This window comes from Odontesthes bonariensis, chromosome 1 (genome assembly GCF_027942865.1).
Source record: "Odontesthes bonariensis isolate fOdoBon6 chromosome 1, fOdoBon6.hap1, whole genome shotgun sequence".
NCBI lineage: Eukaryota > Metazoa > Chordata > Actinopteri > Atheriniformes > Atherinopsidae > Odontesthes > Odontesthes bonariensis.
This window is the reverse complement of record NC_134506.1, coordinates 22,093,674-22,116,704: the sequence shown is the minus strand read 5'-3', so window position 1 is coordinate 22,116,704 and position 23,031 is coordinate 22,093,674. Positions and strand designations below refer to the sequence as shown.

General features: G+C 42.0%; 2 protein-coding genes across 5 annotated transcripts in view; both read left to right on the top strand.

Moving 5' to 3' along the window:
- Window positions 1-16,544, top strand: part of dennd5a (DENN/MADD domain containing 5A) — a 30,584-nt gene extending 14,040 nt beyond the window's left edge. For both annotated transcript variants that reach the window (XM_075460237.1, XM_075460227.1), the window contains 19 exons: window positions 1,031-1,218; window positions 1,911-2,222; window positions 3,914-4,129; window positions 4,225-4,459; window positions 5,479-5,629; window positions 5,739-5,832; window positions 6,586-6,717; window positions 7,924-8,076; window positions 8,203-8,290; window positions 8,392-8,479; window positions 10,812-10,940; window positions 11,369-11,490; window positions 11,619-11,764; window positions 12,563-12,681; window positions 12,783-12,964; window positions 13,224-13,306; window positions 14,113-14,236; window positions 14,584-14,752; window positions 15,013-16,544. In XM_075460237.1, the coding sequence (XP_075316352.1) occupies window positions 1,031-1,218; window positions 1,911-2,222; window positions 3,914-4,129; window positions 4,225-4,459; window positions 5,479-5,629; window positions 5,739-5,832; window positions 6,586-6,717; window positions 7,924-8,076; window positions 8,203-8,290; window positions 8,392-8,479; window positions 10,812-10,940; window positions 11,369-11,490; window positions 11,619-11,764; window positions 12,563-12,681; window positions 12,783-12,964; window positions 13,224-13,306; window positions 14,113-14,236; window positions 14,584-14,752; window positions 15,013-15,196 (2,915 nt within the window). In that variant the 3' untranslated portion in view covers window positions 15,197-16,544. The remainder of the gene's footprint in view (window positions 1-1,030; window positions 1,219-1,910; window positions 2,223-3,913; window positions 4,130-4,224; window positions 4,460-5,478; window positions 5,630-5,738; window positions 5,833-6,585; window positions 6,718-7,923; window positions 8,077-8,202; window positions 8,291-8,391; window positions 8,480-10,811; window positions 10,941-11,368; window positions 11,491-11,618; window positions 11,765-12,562; window positions 12,682-12,782; window positions 12,965-13,223; window positions 13,307-14,112; window positions 14,237-14,583; window positions 14,753-15,012) is intronic.
- Window positions 16,545-17,365: 821 nt separating this feature from the next.
- Window positions 17,366-22,472, top strand: sinhcafl (SIN3-HDAC complex associated factor, like). Of its 3 annotated transcripts, none has more exons than XM_075471029.1 (6): window positions 17,366-17,435; window positions 18,560-18,728; window positions 18,839-18,938; window positions 19,019-19,133; window positions 20,168-20,318; window positions 20,402-22,472. In XM_075471029.1, exons 2-6 carry the CDS (start codon window positions 18,601-18,603, stop codon window positions 20,583-20,585), a joined length of 678 nt encoding a protein of 225 aa, XP_075327144.1. In that variant the 5' UTR covers window positions 17,366-17,435; window positions 18,560-18,600; the 3' UTR covers window positions 20,586-22,472. The 3 variants fall into 3 exon arrangements, with proteins under 3 accessions (XP_075327144.1, XP_075327134.1, XP_075327138.1); XM_075471019.1 differs by having other exon boundaries at window positions 20,165-20,318; XM_075471023.1 differs by lacking the exon at window positions 17,366-17,435 and adding an exon at window positions 17,577-17,705 and having other exon boundaries at window positions 20,165-20,318.
- Window positions 22,473-23,031: the final 559 nt, after the last annotated feature.

The window sequence follows — 23,031 nt, the reverse complement described above, 5'->3', positions numbered from 1 at the left end:
AAAGTGAATCGGCAAATGGGTTGATTGAACCTGTTTTAACCACTTGGATCATGTACTGGGTCTTGCCTAATTTCTTGTGGAAATGACACCACTAGCATTTGTTGTGCTGCATTTCTGTCGCACCTTATTTTGTTGGCCTGCAGGTTCAATAGCATCAACCTACTCCTACTGTCGCAAGACTTTTTACTGCTGTGCCTGTTGGCTGGAAAAGTTCAAATCCAACTGTTAGGCCGCTGAAGGTAATGAGAAGACATGCAGTGGGTGTCTCTTATCTGCAGAGCTGTAGATCGTTCCATTCGGGCCTCACTGTTTTTGGGCCCGTTGCGATGCTCTCATGATATCAGTCAGGAGGAAGTTTCAGGCTACAGCCCAGGGTTTCAGCCGTCAATGCTACCAGATAAGATCTCATTCTCAGTTTACAGAGTTTAGATCATAAAGGTAACACTTGCAGTGGCATTACCGTAATTAAATACGCTCCTTTGATGGGCTTCATGACTCCGTGTTGATCTGTGGATCTGTTTTACAGTGGTTCATATCTTGCGGCATTGAATAAATCACATCATGTCAGAGACTATGTTCGGCCCCAGCTCCTCAGTGCTTGACCTAGTTAGGCGTTCAACAGCAGCTGATGTCTATCTGAAATCCGTATTTGTCGTGTAAACTCGTACATCAGAAGGGCAAGCAGAGGAACGAGCCACGAACAATGAAGTCCAGTGAAAACGACAGGCCTCAAAGTCTCATCACTCATCTGTCATATGATGTTTACTGGCTCCGGTGCTAAAATGAGGCAACAGCCGTGTGAAGCCTGCTTTCCTTTTCATTAAGCGTCAAATTAATTACGTATTACGTCACCAAAAGTGCACGCGTTAAAAAGATGCTTGTACGCAAGTGATGACTCAGCGTTCTCAGTCATAATCATTATCAAGTCTGGTCTCATAGCGAAATCAGGACATGAACCTGAACACATGGCTGTATTTTCTGCTGATGCACATCTTCAATTTGGTGTTTACTTTTGCTTGTGTACAAACAGATTATCAGAGGCTGATGACGGTGGCGGAGAGCATCACGGCCTTAATGTTCCCCTTCCAGTGGCAGCACGTGTACGTTCCCATTCTGCCCGCCTCCCTGCTCCACTTCCTGGATGCTCCCGTTCCCTATCTCATGGGCCTCCACTCAAATGGGCAGGATGACCGCACCAAGCTGGAGCTGCCGCAGGAGGTACAGACTTGTGCAGTATCATGTTTCTTGTGTTTGAATTAAATACAGGTTAGCGTCCAGGCTTGGGAAAACTTAATTTTAGGGCTGCACTTTGGTGGATCTATGTAAAAAAAAAAATGCAGCTATTTTTATCATTGGAAAAGGGTCCCCTTTTTAACTGTTAAAATGAGAAAATATACATGTACGCTTTTTTGAATTATTTACACTTTGTTGTCCAAAGCATTGGTTGCACCGCTGACACAAACCCTGAAGGGCGGCTTTCCCTTCCTCTCAGTCTTCCTCTGGCAGCATTTTATAGTGTCTTTGGGGTGTCTAGTTACTCCAGATAATTTGAACCCAAGTCTTTTAATATTTAACCTACACAGTGCCCTCAATGTACAAGGTTCAAGTCAGTCAGTCGCTGTCAGCACGTGTCATCTCAACTTGTTTGACAGCTTATTTGCAGCAATTGCTTTTGCCTCCCAGTTTACACACAAGAGTGTTGAAGGTGTGATATAATGTCTGACGTCCAACTGTCAAATCTACTGTGACATTAAAAAAGGCTTTCTGATGATATCATGAGGATTTGTTCACGTTGTTGGCATTAGCGCCTCCACCTCAGATGAAACCTTTTTCCTCTGCTTGGCGTGCGTTGAGCCGAACACATTACTGTCGTTGTTCATTTTCTTTGCGCTGTTTTCTTCTTCTTCCAGGCTAATTTGTGTTTTGTGGACATTGATAATCACTTCATTGAACTGCCGGAGGAGTTGCCCCAGTTTCCCAACAAACTGGAGTTCATTCAGGAGATCTCGGAGGTGCTCATGTCCTTTGGCGTGTCTCCAGAGGGAAATATCCATTCCAGCGAGAGCCAGGCCAAGTACCGGAGCTTCCGATCTGTTGATATGGTGTCTGACAAGCGAAACGGCAACCTGGCCTCGCCGCTCAACTCCTACCTGCTGAGAGAGAACGAAACGATCGCCAGGCTGCAGGCTCTGGTCAAGAGGACAGGTGTCAGCCTGGAGAAGGTGAGAGATGATGTCATCTCATGAATTTGGAATGGGCTGCACAAATGATGGTGTATCATGTTGCGGGGCTTGATTTAGTTCTTCATTTATTTTACATACAGCAAACTGCAGTATGTCGGTGTTGTGACTGGCAAAAAATAAAGGAGCGTCACCAACACTGATGATGTGAATAACTGAAAGTGGAGTCTCAATATAAGCCGTTAGAAAACGTATCATTAAGCAATTAGTTTGAATGCAAATGTGTGTAAGAAAATGGATTTTGGCCAACAGGAAATGAATTCAGTGGATATTATGGTACAGGGCTTTTTTGTGTTCATATTCAACTGGTTTATTTCATCCTCAGCTGTCATCACTGCAGTAAGACCCAAGGAACAAAAGGGGGAGCCTTCCTTCATCCTTCATCATCCTTAATCATAACTAACAGAAAGTTGTGCAAATTCTATGCACAAACTATGTAGGGTTCATATCTTTTTTTCAGATTTTTCCACGTAAATGATTATTTCATTTGGAAGTTTCTATGATCGCTGTCCTCCCATCATGTTGATGGAACAGGAGGAAGTTACAGGGTCACACAGCAGAGTGGAGTCTTGAAGATGTTTTGAGATTTTTATCCCCTGCATTACGCCTCCAGTCCTGCACTGAACTGGCAGTGTGAAAAGGCCCATTGACTGCAGTCAGATTTGTCCAAATAATGCACAACTGTAGTCACTTTATACATCTTCAGGGTAGTTTCTCGTCACCTGAAGGAAATCTGATATGGTTCAACGACACAAGGCGCTTCACTTCATATATTTAGCCAACTGCGTTTCAGTGTGCATCTAGTTGGGGAGCCAAACACCACAATTTGGCTTGGTCCCACAGTAAAATAAGGTGATTTGGAGATTATTTGCCAGATTTGCGACCTGTAAAGTTACAAACAACCATTCACCCAAAACCAATAGTGACGCTAAATGCACAAAAAAGACAATGAGACCATTAACCTGGGCTATGAAGAGCTGCTGCTAGATATTTCACAGCCAGATGACAGACTTAACGGACACTGGCTGTAGTCGACGTCTGCACGCCCTCTTATCCATTTTTAGCATTTGGCAAGTGGTAAATTACATAATGAAATAGTCACTGCATAGATGGAGGATTGAGCGGGTCTCTACGTGTACAGTCTAATCAGCTTAGGCACTTGTGAGCAGCATTAGCTCTCCTTGAACTGCTTGTCACATCATCAGCTGCATATAGTTCACCAGCCACAAGGTCACACCGTATGTGTAAATATTCTTGCCTAAACTTTCTTGTTTCCAAATCACTGCTGTGTTACAGAAACGGAGCAGTGATTTGGAAACTCTCCTGGGTGGTGTGAACAGTTTTTAAGGTTCTACACCAGAGGCAGGTCTGTGCTGTTGTTGCAGCCCCCTCGTCTCCACGTCCAGCAAAAAAAAAAGAGAAATATGATGTGGGTCATAAATCAAAAGACACGTCCTTCACTTCCTTTCCCATGACCCTGCAGCTTCATCAGCAGCCTGTGATGGCTCATAACTTGACACGAACCAAAGATGCCTTTCTCTTTATCAGACTTCCCTCTGAAGCCTTCCTCCCTTTTGTTCTACCCTTTCTTTAGCGTTTTTATTCATGATTTGCACTTGATCAAAAACCAGCAGCAATACAAGTGGCATTATTTCAATGTTTGTGCACATCAGCTGGAGGTGAGAGAGGACGCCAGCAGCAACAAGGACGCTCGGGCTCAGTGTGATGAGGAGGAGCTGAAGATGCACCAGCTCAACATCCAGGTGCGCGAGGTCTTCGCCAATCGATTCACCCAGATGTTCGCGGATTATGAGGTGTTCGTCATCCAGCCCAGCCACGACAAAGAGTCCTGGTTCACCAATCGAGACCAGATGCAGAACTTTGACAAGGTAGATTGCTTCAGATACTGCAGTAACAGAGTGAGCAGCAGTTTCCGTATTATATGACCCCGAATGCCACCCTTTACATTTCTGTCTGTGCGCAGGCCTCCTTCCTGTCTGACCAGCCAGAACCCTACCTGCCCTTCCTGTCACGTTTCCTGGAGACCCAGATGTTTGCCTCCTTCATCGACAGTAAGATCCTCTGTCACGATGACGAAGAGAAGGAGCACACACTGAGGGTGTTTGACTCCCGTGTGGATAAGATCCGCATGCTGAACGTCCGCACGCCAACGCTGCGCACCTCCATGTACCAAAAATGCACCAACATCGAAGAAGCAGGTAAGGGTTGAAGATCAGCCCAGTGCATTTTTTAAGAGCTTTGTGTTGGAGAAATTAAAACAAACAACAACAAAAAAGGTGTCTTTGGTTAAACCTCTCTTGTACTTTTCATGTTAAAGTTAAAAATGAAACCTTAGAAATCCAGTTCAACATTTGATTCGCTGTCAGAATTTCTGGCAAACATGGAGGTTTGTTCTCTCTTGGTAACTCGGCACATCTGATGACTTGAAGCAAGCAGGTGAATGGGTTATGATGAGTGTTTATAGTTGCTTTTCCACTGTTTTCATGCTGTGTTCTCGCCTCTCTTTTTTTTTATCTGTATCTTAGTCTTTCGTATATACGAGGCATCCTTGTTGAAGTCTTTTTAATTCATTTCACCTCGTGGTTTCTTTTGTTAATACAGCCCAGTCTGTATGTGGGCGTGCTGCTGATGAGGCATTGGATGTCACCGTCTAAAGCAGCATTTAGGGAGGACTCTTGGCTGGTTTCTTTGATGAAAAAGTCTATTCTGGGCTTTTGTTCTGTTGCCTCTTTTGGCTGTGGGTGCTTTGCAGGAAGTGGTTCTTTTTGTCTTTTTGATCTCGAGATGTTCTCTTTTCTTCAGTTGTCAAGCCTCAAACTGAATAAGCGTGGTCATAATCATTCAGATTATTCAGTCTTGAGAAAACCCAAGAATAGTAGGCAGATGATTGATGAAAAGACAAAAAAAAACAAATTACTCTGCCTCCTACCATGAGATGCATAGAGTCTGGACCGCTCGACGTGTTGCCTCTTTTTACTGATGCTTGGCACTGGATGGATGGCTCTGTTAAACACTGCTTAAAGCCCCTTAACAGTCGTGAATATGTGGAAATAGATGTTTGGACAACACGTAGGCTTCATGACCGGATGTAAACTGTGATGGTTAATATTTAGATTTTGCCCAAACCTTAAGGCCAGGCTGCTTTGCTTGAGCATTAAAGCATTGGGACTTTTGATTGAATGGAACTTATGAATGTGTCTTGTCATCTCCTCTGCAGAGAAAGCCATTGAGATGAGAGTGTTAAAGATTGACCACACCGCCCTGCACCCCCACCTGCTGGACATGAAGATCGGTCAGGGCCGCTACGAGCAGGGTTTCTTCCCCCGACTGCAGTCAGATGTGCTCTCCACTGGGCCCACCAGCAACAAGTGAATACGTCACATTATCGTGGTTTATATTAGTTTGAAGGAAAAACCTTGTTGTCTGTATTGAGCTTGAGCTTGAAGCTGATCAGAGGTGTGTTGCTTTGTGCCACAGATGGGCAAAGAGAAGTGCTCCTGCTCAGTGGAGGAGGAGGGATCGACAGAAGCAACACGCTGAGCACCTTTATTTAGACAATGACCAGAGAGAGGTGAGAGATCCCCACAGAGGCTTCTCCTCACACCTCATTCATACAGACTGCCTGAGCTTTGTTTGCTCATTTTGTCTTTGCCCTTTTGTTTATTTGCTTTATTTTGACTTTTCTTGTCCCCCCCCCCACCTGCCCTCACACATCTGGTTTGTGTGCTTTTTTTCTTTGTTTATTTTCTTTTTTTTTTGTCTCTGTTTCTCTGCCTTTCTTGCGCTCACGCTTACACACTCTCAGCATGTAGAGTGTTTGTTTCCGGAGCTGCAGCTCCTGCTGTTTCTTGACTACTACTGGACTCTGCAGTCCTTCAAGCCCTGTCTAAAGTCGGTGACTGTGGACGCGGTATGTGTTGGTAGACCGCAGACCACATGACCTGTCCACGCATGTGGTCTTTACCTCCCTCTGCCTCCTCAACCTTCAGCAGCTGAGCTTTAGCTGATAGTCCATGTCACTTTGCTAAAACCCAGACAGATTTTGATTTGTGCTAATGAACACTGCAACTGCTCTGTTAGGTTGTGTGATTACCATTTCTTGTTTTACCGAGTCCTTCGGCTTTATTGTTTAGTCTGACTTGTCGACCACTAGTTGACAACAGCGAAGACGATTAAGACTGTTGAGCAAACTGTGAATAAACACTTGTGGCTCTGGTATCTCAGCTCTGAGGCTTCACCAGCTGTAGTTAGACCCTTGTAAATGTAGCAGCCTTTACTCAGAAAAATCTTACTTTTGCTGACTGAATTCTCTATCTTTCGTCAGAAGTACATCCAGGAAGCCAGAAACTTGGGAACTACCATCAGACAGCCTAAACTGTCCAACCTGTCCCCTTCTGTTATCGCTCAGACGAACTGGAAATTTGTTGAAGGGTTGCTGAAGGAGTGCAGGAACAAGGTTTGTGTTTGACTTTGCTCTGGTTAATCACTTCTGCTGTGACATTTGCCGTGCCACACTGTATAATTTGAATAAGGTGTTAAGGTGCTGCTGATCATAAGCAGGCGTCACTACTTATTATAGTCTAAAAGCGATTAAAACCGTCTGCGACGTTCGCTTGCTCGTAAGCTTGATGCGATGTGAGAGTGTTTGTGTGTCATCATTGCTTCTGAGGCACCTGACCAAAGCGGTTCTTTGATGATCATGATGGCAAATGGGGATCACTTCTGATCAGTACTAAGTTTTGAGCTCTCAAAGGGTCTCTTGAAATATTTGGTGTTTCTGTCCGGTTCAGACAATTTTGTCAAACTTTTTTTTCAGTTGGATGCTTTCAAACTCTGCAGAGTAGGCTTTACAAAGCCTTTTTTGAAAGGGTGTCTAAAGCCCAATTCGCACGGGATAAGTATTACCTATGGATCACTGGTAATTCACAACTACCCCCGCACCTCTGTAATTTTTTGTGGCGCATTCGGACGGGACAAGCAAAAGTCTGTAATTTACTGAAATCACAGACATCATGAGCGGATATTCCTTAATTGTCGTAACTTCCTGTTTTGCCCCGTTGTACCTGGTTGTACATATAGGTTGAACACACAGGTGTGCGTTCAGACGGGACTTAAATTACCACAGGACGTCTGTGTTTCGCTGAAATACAGTAGGTAATTCGCGGCGGAATTATTACCCCACAAATCACGGACATGGCGCATTCGCACAAGACTAAGAACTCAGACATTCTCCGCAATTATTCCGAATTACGGGGGGTCCATAGGTAATACTTATCCCGTGCGAATTGGGCTTAAGATGTCAAAGTGGGTTGATGTATGAAGGTTACTGCTTTAATAAAGAACAAACTGATTTATATGACTATTTCCTGGTTGGCTTAAACAGCATCTTTCATTTTTATGAAAATATACTATTTAAGCCAACAGTAAACGGCTCAAAGCCACCAAAAAAAAAAAAAAAAAGGTAAGTATTCATTCATGGAAATGGCAATAAAGTACTGGAATACTGTAAAAATAAAGTGTTACTTTTCCTGCCACAGAAAGGGGAATATCGGGGCAGGGCTCATCTGAAGTGGGCAAAGTAGAGAACAAAATAAAGCTCCAGTGTTGTTACTTTGATTTATTTGATCTATGATGTGTGCTTGTTTTTTTTTTACATCTGCAGACAAAGCGTATGTTAGTAGAAAAGATGGGTCGGGAGGCTGTGGAGTTGGGTCACGGAGAGGTTAGCATCACGGGGGTCGAGGAGAACACCCTGATTGCGAGCCTCTGTGACCTGCTGGAGAGGATCTGGAGCCACGGGCTGCAGGTTAAACAGGTCAGGAGAAATTAAGCTGTTCATTCTGAACAACGGTCACATTGCGCGGCATCCAACCCCAACAGCAAGATGACGTGTGCTACTCTGAGAGCGCATAATGGCACTGCCGTGTGTTTTCTCTTTCAGGGTAAATCTGCCTTGTGGTCCCACCTGCTGCACTATCAGGACAGCAAAGAGAAGAAGAGTGCAACCCCCGGCGGTTTGGGACCTCCAGGTGAATCCTGGCATCATTTCACCGAGTGATCCCAATCAGTTTACTGATGGGTGACGTTTCAGGCGATGACACTTTGTTTGTTTTTTGTTTTTTTTAATCAGGCTTCATCCATGACACTGAGAGACGGAAATCTGATGGTGGTGGATCAGCCATGCCCCCTCTTAGAATCTCCCTGATCCAGGACATGAGGTGAGAAACACTGTGGTAATGTGAACATCGGTATAAGAATAATGGACACTTATTGCCCGTTAATGCACTGTGTGAACGTACAGTAGTTTTAGCCTTTTGTCAACACTGGACTAATGTATGTTAGGATAATACTGCCCCCTTGTGGCAGACCTGCAAACCAATCTACTGAAAGTATGATCGGGTGTATGGATCATTTAATAGAACCCAGTTCTTTCTTATTTATTATTTAGATATTTGCACTTCTTAGGACACATACAGAGGACACAATGCAACAATGAACGAAAATATTTTGACTAGAATGCAGAATAATTGGCGTTTTACGTCACATTTGTCTATTTTGGTTCAGCAACTGAAATGTATTCCTGTGAAAAGCTTTTCACACTGAGTTTCTCTGTTTGAAGTTGTCAACAACTTTAAACAGAGAAACTTTTTTTGTTCTTTTTTCTAATTTCTTGTTCACTACAGAGGTTTGATTTTGTTTAGTTTTTTTTGCTACTGTGTAGCAGCGCTTTCCTCTGATTTCCAGATTGAACGTATTAGGTCTCGCATGGAATAAATTTCCAGAAAGCAATAAAATAAATAATTTAATTTGCAGTGATTTACAAAGTCTGTGGTCCTGGCAGGCAAAGCCATCTTGTTTCCTAGATGTATGTGAGTCACTCTTGTGCACATTTAACTTGTTGTTTTCTATAGAATAATAAATCAAAACAAAAACAATTATCAACAAATATTTCAGAGCCTAAGACTTACAGAAACACAATAAATCTACATTAAAAACTACAGACGCTTCACGTTTAACTGGTTTGTTACTGTTATTTATCTAGAAAAACAAAAGTGTGAAGTGATCCTGCTGTGTTGTCCACTGTGACTGACATTCTTTTCTAAATTAACTAACGCATTAAACGATCCAGTAAACCACTTTAATACAGACTATATACTGAATATTTCATATTAAACGTAACCATAAGAAAACAATAAAAACAATGAGATCAAATGATGGCAAAAGAGGGCAATACTTGAGACGGTGAGATATGCAAATATGGACAAATACAGAGGAGGCAGCTTGCAGCTGAAGTTGCTCCAGATACACGATGTGACCACTCCAGCCCCCGAGGTCCAACCTGGTGCATGAACTGACTCGGATGTGCTTTTATTGACTGAACAATAAGTCTTCCTTGAGTGTCCTGTGCACCTGCATGCCTCGGCATCTGCGTGCCTGTGATGACAGCCCGAGCTGTCATGTTACCTACTTCAAGCAGGCAGGGCTGGGGAGTCTGGGCTCGTGTGGAGAAGACGTCGAGTGGGACCGTGTGTAGCACCGTGTTACTTCCAGCCTAATTACCAGACCCCCCACCAGCCTGACTGAGAGGCCAGGAAGGCAGAGGCAGGGGGGGGTGTGTCACTTCGAGACACAAACGCACAGCTATGCTCTGTTGAAAGATGGACCCTCCTCCACTTTCATGTAAACCTCTGACTGCCCGATCATAAACTCACACTGGTTCAGACGTCGGCCTCCTGTAATGACTTTTAATAATCAGTTCAAAAGAAGGCCTACATCAGAGAGTTGCTGTGGGAAGAGCTAATAATAACAGCAGAAACTACATGTTTCTTACTGTTGCCATGGAGATAACCAGTGTAGAAATCTGGGTTACTCGGTCTGAGCGAGGGAGGAGACAGGGAGGGGGAGATGTGGTGGGCGTATGGCACAGGTGGAGTGGAAGGGAATGTGTCTGGACATCATAGACATGATAGTGGCTCGGAGCGATGACAGGCGACCCACACGCACACTCCGGGAGCCCGCTGTGGTTGAAATACCACACAGAGGCAAACTGGGACTTCTCTTTGGTCTAACGGTGACGAGAGCAGGGTGGTGTTGGACTCCGACAGTATAAGTAATTAAGTCTCAGAGAAACACTCGTCCTGGAGTCTCTCGTGTTGTTAGTAGATTTACACAGATTTCCCATTTGTTGTCAACAGTTTTGATATCTGATGTGTATTCGAGGTATTTTTTTCTTTATAAGTAGCTGAAAGAAACTTGTTGGAGTAGTTTAATGTCTCTGTGAAATAAATATTGTTTTGATTTATGCTGCCAGTAGGCAACACAAGTCACTTTGCCTTCTGAAAATGTGTGAGCTCCTTTATTCACTATTTTGGACAAAAAAAAGATGTAATGACGTATGAATTTATAAACAACCCTGTGTGTTAGTCTATACAAATGGACTTTAAACAATAAACCAGAAGTATTTTATCACTCCTGTAATGATTTTATTGTCATATAAGTTTTTCTCTCCTCTGCTGATCTCAGAACCCGTTTGTTTTCCGTTATTTTCAGACACATTCAGAATATCAGTGAGATCAAGACGGACGTGGGCAAAGCCAGAGCCTGGGTCCGCCTCTCGATGGAGAAGAAGCTGCTTTCCAGACACCTGAAGCAGCTGCTCTCAGACCACGAGCTTACAAAGTGAGCAGAGCAACACGCTGCCACACTTTCAGCGGCCACTGTAACGCTGTAACATTGTTCTTGTTTTGACCTACTCTCTCTGCTTGTGCAGGAATGTCTGTCTCGTGTGTGTGATCTAGACATTTAGAATACATTAAGCAGCACATTGTCGTCCACACGGCATTAATGATTCACAGCCTTGTTCATAATTGATATCTGAGTGGTAAAATGCTTTGGGGGGGGATTTCTGTCTGCCTTTATGACCTCATAGTGTCACCACGTCTACCAAAGAGCGAACACTTTGTTGTCCCTTTGTCCCAGTTTGATCTTCGGTCAAATGCAGCTGATGAAAACGGCTCTGGTCTTTGAAAAAAAACACAAGTAGTTTTATTTTGCAGGTCTGATGATGATTGTTTGCCATTCTTGATAAATCTATTTCTTCCTTTCAGAAAACTGTACAAGCGCTACGCCTTCCTGCGCTGTGATGATGAGAAGGAGCAGTTCCTTTACCACCTCCTGTCCTTTAATGCTGTGGATTACTTCTGTTTCACCAACGTCTTCACCACCATCAGTGAGTGATGTTTTAACGCCGGTCTGACCGCACAGCCCACAAACAACCACCCCCCCCCACACACACACACACACACACACGCACACACACACTTTTATCTTCACATTTCTTTTCTCCCTGTCTCCCAGTGATCCCCTATCACGTAGTGGTTGTTCCCAGTAAGAAGCTGGGTGGCTCCATGTTCACAGCCAACCCCTGGGTTTGTGTTTCTGGTGAGCTGGCAGAGACCGGGGTCCTGCAGGTGCCCAGAAACACCCTGGAGATCACTTTTGAGGTTTGTGTTAAGCAAATTTGTTGTGAAGGACAGTTCCACAGAGTGGGTTTCTTTACTTATCACTGATCATGATAACTAACCACACAACACAACTAACCCAATGACAATGCTACAATAAAGTCTCTCAATGTGCTGGCAAGTTTTCTATGTCCCACTCATTTCACACAATCAACCTCTTAAGTGGAGCGATACAGCTGTCTACTACATCTGTATAACAGCTCTGGAGTCAGTTATGTTATACACACATAGCTGCCACCCGGAGCTCGGTTTTGGCTTCGGCTTCCAGTCTACTTTCTTCCTTTAACGCCCATGACTACAGTCTTTGTGTAACAAGCTCCAAAATGCAGATGGGCAGCTAAACACGCAGCAAAAGCAGAGCGCAGTGAGCAGTCAGCAGAGGCTGTGCCTTCTGTGTAGTGACAGTTTAACGGGGAAAGAAAACACCAGTCGCTAAGAGCCAACTATGTAACTAACCCAGCGTTACTTCATAGTACAGCTGAAGGTGGGAGTAAAAAAGTGTTCAGCGTCGTGTTTACAACGGACAACTCAGATGATCATTTTAACTCTCACCATGTTTCAAAGGAAGTTTGTTGAAGTGTTGGTTAAAACCTTCATCATCTGAATAATTTTCTTTCTTTTTAGTCGACAAATTATAGATGAGCATAAAGACCGGAACTGTGCAAATGACAATAACCTGCATAAATCAAGACGTGTCCTGAAAACAACATGACCTCTGACGTCTTGTCAATGTTCTTTTGGTTTGGGTGTTTGACGTCGGTGTGTTTCCCTCTGTCTCAGTGCCAGAACCTGGGCAAGCTCACCACAGTGCAGATGGGTCACGATAACAGCGGACTCTACGCAAAGTGGCTTGTGGAGTGCGTGGTGGTCCGCAACGAGATCACAGGGCACACTTACAAGTAAGCCAGCCTCACGGGGTGAATCCGCCTGGGTTGCTTCCGAGGGGAAAGTTGTAAAAAAAAAAAAAAAAATAGAAATAACTCAACGTGCTTGATGACAGGTTTCCGTGTGGCCGGTGGCTGGGTAAGGGTGTGGATGATGGCAGTCTGGAGAGGATACTGGTGGGAGAGCTGATGACCCCCACCTCTGAGAACGATGAAAGGATGTGCCGCACACCCCCGATGCAGCAGTCTCCAGGGATGATGAGAAGATTTGTTACCATCTCTCCAAGCAGCAAACCAAGTTAGTTTCTCATCTACATAACTATTAGTCATCCAGATAAAGTATACATTTGATTATTTTCTCTTCCAAGCATTGTACTAAATACCTGCATACCCAGGAATAAGTATAAATACCCAAATACCATAAAAAAAGAACAAAAACACCATGAATGCATGAGTGAGAAAACACAATGACAAACAGATACAACCCTGGTAAGCTGGGTTTTTCCTCCCCGTGTCTTCTTGTGTTGACTCAGAGCATCTCTTTTTTTCGTATCCAGAGTTAAACACAGGTCAGATCCAGGAGGGAGTGGGAGAGGCCATCAACGGGATTGTGAAGCACTTCCACAAGCCTGAGAAGGAGGTGAGAGACGACAGTCTAGACAGGCCCAAACATGCAGTTCTATTATTTATCAGAAATGAAGAAAAAGCAGCTGTGTGGCCTCAAAGTCCCTCAGAAACGAAACGCAGATACACGCAGTGTGCAGATACAAAGGAGGAGAACTGAGGCTGGATTTTGAAAACAAACTTCTTGAATATTCTCTCAGGCAAGGAAGGATGCCTGTTTATCTCCTTTCTTCAGTGGACTGGTATAAAATATCAACACTGATAATTATTGCACACTAAGCAGGTGGAGTGATACCCTCAGTTCAAAGGAAATGCCCATGAAGGATCCATTTTAATGCTTTGTAACTTAACTCTTGATCACAGGCTTTAAGAGTCATTCATTTTAGTTCAAGTACAAAGGATTTTTACAGGGAAATCCCCCCTCACTGTTGCTCCCACATAACAATGAAAGGAGGCTGCTACAAACAAAAGATGATAAAGTGCAGTTTACACTGTGTTGTGTGTGTGTGAGACTGTCTTTTACTAACTTTACACAGCCATATGTAGTGTTTCTGTCATATTACAAACCTGTGTTGGTTTGCCCTCATGCCTCTCATGAGTTTTTACATTCAGTTCACATTTCCAGTGTGATATCAAAAGATGGTGCTGTTTTTATTGAATTCAATGCAAATTATTTGGAAGATCGTATTATAATTGGGTAGATGTGGGGGGTATACAAATGAGTCAAGAAAGGTTTTCCATTACTTTTTCATCTGTAAGAAATCAGTGGCTTTTAGTTAAGTTGAAATCAATTTGATCTGCTTGCGTTTGTTCTGTCCACAGAGAGGCAGTCTGACCCTTCTCCTCTGCGGGGAGTACGGCCTTGTTTGGGCTCTGGAGCAAGTTTTCCAGCACGGTTTTAAGTCACCTCGACTCTTTAAAAATGTCTTCATCTGGGACTTTTTGGGTAAGGACTGCAAGCCCTCTCAAACACTAACAACCTGCAGGTCAATCTACAATGGCTCTGAGGTGCAAAAGAGAATCTCAAGACGGAACACAACAGCATTTAACAACATAAAACATATATGAAAAGATTTCAAAGCGGAACACTTTCAACAGTTCAGGACAGTCGTAGGCTAAATTAAAAGCCTCAAAAGCAAAAAGTTGGACTTAACATTCATAGTTTTTGCATCAAACACTACAAGTATTGATAGTATTAAGCAGTCAGACCTCAAGTCAATCATTTGTTAACGTGATCGTGGGCTGAAGTGTGAAATGAGCACGTCTTTTTTTGCTAATCTTGCTCTTTGACAGAAAAGGCACAAGTGTACTTTGAAAGTGCAGAGCAGCGGGAGGTGACTCCGGATGAAAACTGGCAAACCAGAGTGCGCCACTTCTGCCGCTTCATGCGCGCCATCAACAGCACGTCCAGAAACATCGGCAAGGACGGAAAGTTCCAGATGCTCGTCTGTCTGGGTGCAAGGTGGGCAGGCATCATTCGCTCACACGCCACGTGTAGTGAACATTGTTAACATTTGACTGTGGATTCAGTCATCAGAGTGGGTACACTGGGACACTCAGATCTGTCTTCCCTGTTGTGGTGTCACCTGACGGTGATCTGAACATCCAGTATTTAATTGTTTTACCTTTTAAATCCTGTGAACGCAGAAAAAGACACAACAGGCGACTGTGATGTGAAGCTGCTTTGTTGACTCCACTTGTGTCTGTGTCCTCCTCTCTCAGGGACCATTTGCTGCATCACTGGATCGCTCTGTTAGCAGATTGTCCAATCACCAATCAGATGTACGAGGACACTGCACTGATTAAAGACCGCTCACTGGTAAACTCTCTGATCAGAGTACTACAGACTCTGCAGGAGTTTAACATCACCCTGGAAGCTTCGCTAGTCAAAGGTGTTGGTATCTAAACCGAACCGCCTTCCACCAGTCATACCTGAACGGGAAGATCACCGGGGACCACTAAGAGGGGCAACTGAATTTTTTATATGCAGGAACAGACTTGAACAAAGGACATTTTCTGGCTTATACTAAAGCTACTGTCACATTTGCCATATATTGAGTGCAATGAGCCTTTCAAGATACGTTGTTATTTTTATCCTCAAGATGACCATTAGATGTTGAAAATATGTTTTCTATTCTGAACCATGATTTTCACATTATTGATGATGATCTTGTGCTATGTCTCACTGAAAGCTAAATATTTTCATTGCTGTTGTGAACTGCTGATAACGGCTATATTTAAGGGAAAGCGAAGATTAAAAGTGTTAATATATTTTCAGATGAACACAGTATTATTTTGTTAAATCAGTAAAGTTGCTTGCTCTGTTGTCAACTCCAGTTTCAATGTCATAATGCAGAGCTTAAAGCAAATGATGTAGAAGTATGCTTTATAAGTATGTGTATGGCAGGGAGGCTTGTAGAGTGAGTGACACCTACATAGGAATAAAAAGGCAGATTAGTTTGAGCCTCCTCCTGGCAAAAGTACATGTATGCAAATCTTTTACATGGAATACCTTCAGCAGTGAAAGTGGTCCCTCTTGCATGATATTAAGACTGTGTGGCTCAAACCTGCATCCAGTGATGGACAGTTTACTCAGTTGGATAAAGGAAAATGCACCAAGTCTTGTGTTCTGGACACAAGTGCTCCAAGAGATGCTTGACCCAGCTTTCTTTGCAAAGTGGATGACAATGACAGCCTTTATGTAAATACCTACAACCAGACCCCCCCACCCCCCCCACCAATCCAGCCCTTACACTACATTTGCCCTGTTTTCTGAACTAAAAACAATGTGATGGTGAGAGTAGACTCTGTGTGTTGATGTAAGGAGCTAAAAAGACTGCTCCCACCCCCGCTCCTGATTTTTATTTTTTTTTTTTTTAAATTTTAAATTTTTTTTTATTTTTTTTGGGTCATCATTGTTCCTTGCTATGCAATATCCACAAGACAAAATTGAGATATTACTGGGCCCTTCTCCGCTTCATACGTGAAACTTTACCGTGGGGAATAGGAGATTTGATATGTGATGGACTTATTTTCTGTGCCAACAACATCTGGAATGACTGTGTTGTACTCATCTGTGTACGACCCCCCCCCTCCCTTTCCCCCTCCACATGAGCATCTTGGGAGATCTATATTTTTCTTTTCCAGTACAGTTGTACATTTATCAACATAGCTGTGTAATGTAGTGTTTACTAAGTGAGCAACAGTGTACAGTGTAAAAATATATTAAAGAATAAAGCATCTGTAATGCGTTACATTGGACGTTCTTGACTTCAGACTTTATCGATTCTTCATTAATAGATTTACAGTAAATTATCTGCCGAATGAGCACTTTTGGCTAAGAAAATTAATTTAGTTTTCTTTTTTTGCAAAGAACCGTGAATGTTTTCAAGTTTAATTTGTCCTTATCAATTGTAAACTGTGTTTCTAGACAGAAACTATCCGGTTTCGAGTTATAGGTAAAAGTATTAAATTCTTTGAGGGCAAATAAGTGATTTCATGATAATTTGCAGATTGATTGTAGATCAAACTGATTTAATGCAGCCGTCGGTGTAATCAAAGCTGCATTTTCGTTAACTTTTGGTAGGTTATTTAACGTTTACTTAAAATGCATACAAGATATATCAGAATAAAACTGAAATACCTCAATATTTATCGATACTTGTTAAGTGTTTATATGTATAATTGTATCCTACTAAAGCACTGATTGAACTGAAATGGCGTTAACACACTGTTCACACATTTATATCGTTTGCTGGATGTGCTTTCTCAGCTGTGAACATGTAAACAAACTCGTTGGCGCCATGTCGAGTAGCTGTTTTTCTTTGAAGCCTTGGGCCAGGTGGTTTATGGGATTTCGAGTATAAAAGCGGGCCGTTCGCAACTGATGGCGGCACCGCGGTTTCCCGCTCGTTCACTACGCCTCCCATCATTCATGTCCGCCGAGGAGTACGCGACGACAGCAGTGATTGGTTGAATCTCGGTTCAAACCCAACGGCTGCACTCCTTATATGGTCATTGCATGCTTGGCCTTTCATTCCGGCTTTTTATGCAAATTGTATTCTAATGGACAGCTGTATGCAGTCGTAGTAAGAGCATGCGCAGTGCGTGAAAAGAAGACGGCGAAGATTCAAAGTTTTTGTTCAGTAAGTACACTGTTATTTCCTTTATACAAAAACTACATTTATTTGACTTTTACTGACTTGTTTTGTCTGAGGTTACCGGTCATATTGTTGAGTAGTTGTAGCTTGACGTGTACGTTTCGTGCTGTTGCGAGCTAAATGTACAAAGACTTACCGTCTCGACAATGGGATAACGTGGAAGTGAACGAGAGCGTGGCGTGGTACGGGTCGGAGCATCGGCTAGCAGTCATGCTAACAGCTAACAACAATGAGCCATATTTGGCGCACTAGCGGGTAAAGTTTGAATTTAAAGGGAAGGATGTGTTTTTCGTAACTTTATGTGCTTTATTAAAAATTTAAAAACACGTATGGGATGTGTCTAACTGATGAGTGAAGTCATAATTATTTAGGCACGCATAATCCCACGAGTCGCTTGGTAGCTTTTTGTTTCTTGACTTCAGAAAGCGCTGCTGCCCGTTTTCTGTTTCGAGTATTTTACCTCGAACAAATCCACGACGTAACAACGTCTGATAACAGACATCTTCGTTGTGTTCGTCTGTGCATATTTGCACTGTTTCCTATCCGTGCATATTTGTTTGTAAAATAAACTACCCTAACCATAGTTACCGACGGTAAAAACGTTGCTGCATTTGTGGGTGTAACATCTCTGTAACTGTCCGCACGTTCGCCGCACGGAGAGCTGAAAGTTTGGGATCTTGTTAACATTAACCTTGTTAATGTGCTCCTAAAGTTTTGTTTGTGTAGTAACGCCTCGTGTTTCATGCCGTTATAACGTTAATGTAGCGTCAGTGTTGTTTGTTTTTTTGGCTCTCTTGATTTTCCCGTGACTTGGCTTTAAATTCCTAAATATGCTCGAATATATTGGTTTTTGCTCAATTTAATTAATCTGCTCCGGATGTATATGCATTTTTTTTATATATATTGAATACACTGACACTTAAAAGTTGTGTACTTGAGGGATTTGTTATAATTATAGGTCAAATGGTTTGCTTGGATCTGTATGTGTGCGTGTAGGGACCGCCCCCTTTTCAAGAGTAGAAAGCACAACTGTCTGCAGACATCCATGGTGCATTTCACTGGGACGATTACCAACCGCGTGTTCTTACTGTTTTTTTTTTTTTTTTCAGGGTTCTTTTCTACTTTCCACACACTGACCAAGAGAGAGAGTATGTTTGGCTTTCACAAGTCAAAGATCTACCGGAGTAACGACGGCTGTTGCATCTGTAAAACCAAGTCCTCCAGTTCACGCTTCACAGACAGCAGTCGATATGAGGAGACGTTCAGGCTGTGTTTTGGGTAAAAGCTCATTTGTGTTGCAGTGATGAGTGCATTGTTGCTCGTGTGCATGTGGGTAAGGTGTTTTTTGTTTTTAATTTTGTGTATATTTGTTCCCTTGATTTGTTAAGGCTGTCTGAGGATCGTGTTGGAGACATTTGCAATGCCTGTGTGTTACTGGTGAAGAGGTGGAAGAAACTGCCTCATGGCTCCAAGAAGAACTGGAATCATGTAAGTCTTGTCATGTCTTTTTTTTGTCATGTAAGTGGTTCAAAGTTGACTTGCTGACAGAATTTGTCTGCTGTGTTCAGGTGGTGGATGCCAGAGCTGGTCCAGGTTTTAAGGTGACTAAACCCAAGAAGATCAAGAACAGTGATGGGAAGAAGAAAAGCAAGCTAAAGAAGCTTCACAAGCTAAAGAGACAAAGTAAGTAGTTTAAAAAAAAATAAAAATAAATTTGTAACCACTAACATACCAGTACTTTGGACAGATTTCTTGTAGTTGAAAAACATTTAAATTACGACTAATGAGAAGTGGTTTTCTGTTTTGTAATGATCTGTAATTAAAAAGTGTTTGCAAATGCCTACAATGTAATTCTGTCTAATGTAAATCTCAGTTCAGGCACACGACTGCCTTGTTAAATGAGTGCAGTGACATCTTGTGGCTCTTTTGGATTGAGCATGCGCTGTCTGCCATTCCCTTCGGTTACACATAAGGGCTGAAAAAACAGCCAGCGTTTAGAAAAATGCAATTGGTTTAACTTCAGTTTCACAGATTTTATTTGCTCTGCAAGGCTTTTTGGAGTGTGTTGGCAAGGCAAAACATTATTATTATTGTTTATTTATGTTTTTTATTTCCCTTAAATCCCCTAATTCTTAAAGGATTAGTTCGCCATTTTGCACATTAAGCCCTGTTTTTAGGTAGTCTGGGGTGAATTATAGATGTTCTGATCACAATTTGGACATTTGGTGCTGAACGGAGCATTTAGGTATCCACTGCTGGAGCCCCCCCACCTTTGCATTGAGTCAATGACCACTCAAGCAAACAATCATAAAACAGCATTAAACTTTCGTTTGAAAAGACATGGAACTCACCGTGTGGTCTGTGGTGGACAGCGATACGTTGGCTCGAAAATCACCGCGAAATACGTTTCCAGAGAAGTTATATTACCATTATTGTCCGTCTTCATTGATTTGTATTGTACACAAACAACGCACTATCGCCACCTAGTGGCTGGATGTCTTGCTGCTGCTATTCAACGGTGTCCGGAAAAATAGGTCCACCAAATGCTAAAACAACTGTTAGAAGGCACATTTCGCTGCGATTTTTTTTGGGGTCAATTTATCGAAATTGACCCGAAAATCGCAGCGAAATGTGCCTTCTAACAGTTGTTTTAGTGATTTAATGGCTTCCAAATAAGTGTCATGGTGGGGCTTAAATGTTTCCTTTTTTCCAAGCAGATTCAGATGCCCACAGCACGACCTCTAGCGTGTCTCCTGCCCAGTCTCCAAGTTACAGCAACCACTCGGATGATGGTTCAGACATTGAGTCCAAACAAAGACGCTCGACTCCCTCCATCTTCTCTTTCCTGGACCGTTCTTACTGGAAAAGGCAAGACATACACAGGACAAATTACGCTTTTGTCTCTCTTTAATGGGATGTAACTCAAATTCTCTATTTTTATTTCCTCTTAGGCAAAAGGTGTGCTGTGGGATCGTCTACAAGGGTCGGTTTGGAGAGGTGATTATTGATCCCCGCCTTTTTAAGCCCTGCTGCAGTTCCAAAAATCAGAAGACGCTGACACCCACGCAAGTGGCCACACACTTGCCAGACACACTTCCTCCACAGCTTCCAGAAGACGTAAAAGAAACCTGGTGAATGTCTTTGTTGAATCCTCCTGTGGGGTTATCCACAGCACTCACCTGGATTTGTCTCCAGTGGCAGACCTCATTTCCACTCACTGTTAGATCAGTTAGGTAGATGTTTGTCTACATAACACCCCCCCCCCTTTTTTTTTTAATTTTAATTTTTTTTGATATGGGTATTTTTTTAATTTTGTATAGAGTTCTTTTGTTTTATAGAAAAGCAAAAAAAAAAAAAAAAAAACTTTTTGGGCATTAGTGTTATTTATAGGACGAGGAGACAAATTTTGTTGAAATTAAGTTTTTGATTCTGAATTGCTTTAGGTTATTTTTGTATTAAGTGATCAGATTTTTGTAAATATTTTTGTCATTTTCTGTCTGGCATATCAGGACTGCTTGGTTTCTTTGGTTCCCTTTTATAATTTTTGTCAAACTGTAAGCGTGCATATGAAAGACACAAGCTTCTAATACCAGCTTTTGTGCGTTTGTGTTGACGTTTCGTCGTATGCTCCATTTGTACAAACGAGTCCGTTTGATCATTATTTTTTTTGTTTAATTTTCAAATGCACAAATGGCTTTTTTCTTACACCAGGGATCATTAGCACATCTATCCTTCATAAATGTAATGATCTTTTAATATGTATGTAGATATAAGGCATGTTATTCCTCCAACGTATACAAAGTTTAAGTGTGCCACGAGTTTGAAAACACGTTTTAATTTGTTCAGCAGTTTGTGCACAATGACATGAGTAGATATGATTAGACCATGCATGCAGTACATCCCTCTTCCTCTTCGAATGACAAAAGAGACTTATTTATTTCTTTTGTACAGTCTCCAATGAAATTACATTGCATGTTGAAAAGCTTCTCTTTTTTTTTTTTCTTCTTTTATGGATTTTGTCAATTTAGTGTTTTGGCTGATGGTATATCCAAATGAAAAAAAGTAATATGCAGCAAACCACTACGACTTAAAGGTGCTGAAAACGCTAAACCGGTTTGATCACACTTTTCTCAGACACCTTCCTCTCGAGGCCTGCATCGCTGCAGATCGTGCTCTGCTGAAACGGGTGTAAACTGCAGGGAAAAGTAGAAACTCGGCTGCAGCAGCCACGAGCTGCAACATTCCTACTCCATTTGATTGCTGTCGGGGGCAGGGCTCATTTTAGTCAGGAAAAATGCTCTTGGAGAAACGCATTTGATTTTCATGGTTGTGATTTATCTGTAGAAGCAATTGTCAAAGGTTCAAACTATGCAGACATTTTGAATGTGAGAAATACTATGGGGGCTTTCTGTCACTTTGGCTCTTTTAGCTTTTAGTGACGGATCCTTATTTAACCAAATTGGCTTGTGAACAGCATACATTTTTTTTTCAGCAATAATGTTACATTCTGGTCATGAGTCATCCAAGGTATTCTTTTGTGTTGTATTAAACAATAATGTTCATATTGCACAGTTATTGCCATGGCGCTTACTGTTTCAAATCAATACTGCAGCGACAGCAACGGTTTTTTTTTTTTGTTTGTTTGTTTTGTAACCAAGCTCAAACTAAATCTTTGTAAACTGTTCTGCGGCAGGGTAATTAAATGCTGAACATTTGTTTTATGATTCTTATTAAAAGGAGATATGCTGCTTCCTTTTAAGCTGGAAAATAAGCTTGTTTTTTGTCCTTAGGGAGTTGCCATAATGTTGTTGCGAGGTACATTTTGGGGTGTAAGGTGTGCCTTAATGAATTACCTGATCTTTCCATTTTGATTCTTTGTAATTTATATTTATTTATTACACAGCATTTTTAAACTGAAATTTTGAGGTATCTGGTGTCAAGCCTTTCAAAAAGTCTGTTTGAATTTTGTGCACTTCCTTTGAACATGCAATGTTTGTTTTTGTACGCTTTTTTTTTTGTTTGTTTTTTGTATACTGTACCACAAAGTAGATCTGTATAATAAAACGAAATGAAAAAAAAAAAAAACATGCCTGTTATATTTATTTGCACCGACTGGTGGCGCGCAAGGACTACGAATCAAACGCAATTTAGCCAACAAAGCAATGCACAGGGGTTTTCTCTCCTTATACCTGTCACTGTTCTGTTAGCTTTTGGACGTGTTATGATACTCTGCTATGCTTTACAACTTACATTTTTTTAGGATTATTTGATTTTATTTTTTATTTCAGTATTGCAACATTCAAATGTAGTTTTGATCAGGGGGAAACATTTGACACGGTAATGTCTTGCTAAACTCGCACATGACACAGAAGGGTAATTTTATTTAAATGTGTTTGATGACAAGTAGGTCCGTTGAAATAACAATTGTGTTGCCTGGCAACCACGTTGTTTAACTTACGGTTCTTTTTTTTTTTTCGAGCTAGCTATTTCATTAGTTAAACCTACGCTTGCATAAATGTGTAGTGGAAATTTTTTTTTTTTTGTCATAAAAACGTAATGTTTGACATTAAGAGACTAAAAC